We start from the raw sequence: 1338 nt of genomic DNA, 5'->3' as shown, positions 1-1338 counted from the left end.
TGTTTGAAAATCATAAAAACGGCAGCCATCTTGAAAAACCAACCTCAATCCTACAAATAGGCTATCACCTACCGTATACGTCCAAATTTTCGAGGGTTCAAAATTTCGTGTTTTCAATGAAATTTGCTCAAAAGTTAATATTCGTGTGAGCTAATTTTCGTGTTCTGGCCATAGTCTACATACAATAGAATGGCATTAGAGGTGTTTTAAATTTCGTGGATTTAAGGTGAGCACGAAAATAACGAAATTTAATACACCTCGAAAATTAAGACGCGTACGGTATATACCTTAAGGTTACTTTTAAATGCGGGTACTATTAATTGCGAATTTTGCGTTTGGGTTAAAAATCGCAATTATTAATAATGACGTCATGATGCCATATAACTATTAGTAATAATTACTTAATCGCAATTTTTAATACCAGCAAAATCTACCTTGTGCTAAAATCGCAAAATTTAGTACCCGCAATTAAAAGTCACTCTAAGGTAATAAATTTTACACATTCATAGATTGAAAGGTGGGATTTATTTTTTTAAATTAATTATTGGGGCGAGCCTGAGCTCGCCCCACTCTAGCTAAACTCTCAGTCACGCCCCGTCTGTCTGTCTGTCCACGTACGTCACCCCTATTTATGCGTAGATCTAATACGGTAGGTAGATACTATGCATTACCAATGCAATTTTCAATTTTTCATGGATCCAAGTGGGAGTGGTCACAGTAAAATAAAAATGGCAACCAACACACTGGAAGAATTCATGAGCTTTCTAGCAGCAATATAAGGCAGATACACCGTCCAAAGACTTCTCCAGCAGCTATAGAAGGTTTTAAATTCAACTAATAACCTATGAAGCTCGTCTTTATTGATGCAATTGCTATTAAAACTGAAAGTCAATCAAGCTTTTTCTCAGTCATCTTAATATTGGATAATATTATATCTAAAGCTAAGTAAAGCATCTTTACAGACATTTATAGGCAAGAAATGTGTTTGTGAAACTAGAAGACTAAAAGTTAAATAAAATAAATGATATCAAGTGATTTTATCAGCAGCATTAAACTTTCATCATGTAAATCATGCTTGCAATGCCTAAATCATGATGCATGCTTTGAAATCATCAGCAGTAGATTATAGATGGATAGATCCAGTGCCATATAATTGCTTTGCTAGCTTAGGCTCGCCCCTTAAATGTTCTACATTACTTCTAGTTATTATTATTCCAAGTCTAACATAAATTATACCAGCATACATGTAACTATATGCATGACACTTACTGCCAAAGATTGAGAGTATTCCATTCGTTCAGTAGTATTAGACAATGGATACAATACTGGGTTAATGTG

The 1338-nt window shown here is 34.3% G+C and overlaps 1 protein-coding gene across 1 annotated transcript in view; it reads right to left on the bottom strand.

Annotated features, from left to right (window-relative positions):
* Positions 1 to 1332, bottom strand: part of LOC109587209 (uncharacterized) — an 8180-nt gene extending 6848 nt beyond the window's left edge. The window contains exon 1 of the mRNA XM_020003444.1: positions 1270 to 1332. Within this exon, the coding sequence (XP_019859003.1) occupies positions 1270 to 1293 (24 nt within the window). The 5' untranslated portion in view covers positions 1294 to 1332. The remainder of the gene's footprint in view (positions 1 to 1269) is intronic.
* Positions 1333 to 1338: the final 6 nt, after the last annotated feature.

This window comes from Amphimedon queenslandica, unplaced genomic scaffold, assembly GCF_000090795.2.
Source record: "Amphimedon queenslandica unplaced genomic scaffold, v1.1 AMPQUscaffold_12655, whole genome shotgun sequence".
NCBI lineage: Eukaryota > Metazoa > Porifera > Demospongiae > Haplosclerida > Niphatidae > Amphimedon > Amphimedon queenslandica.
This window is presented reverse-complemented; position numbering and strand designations above follow the sequence as displayed.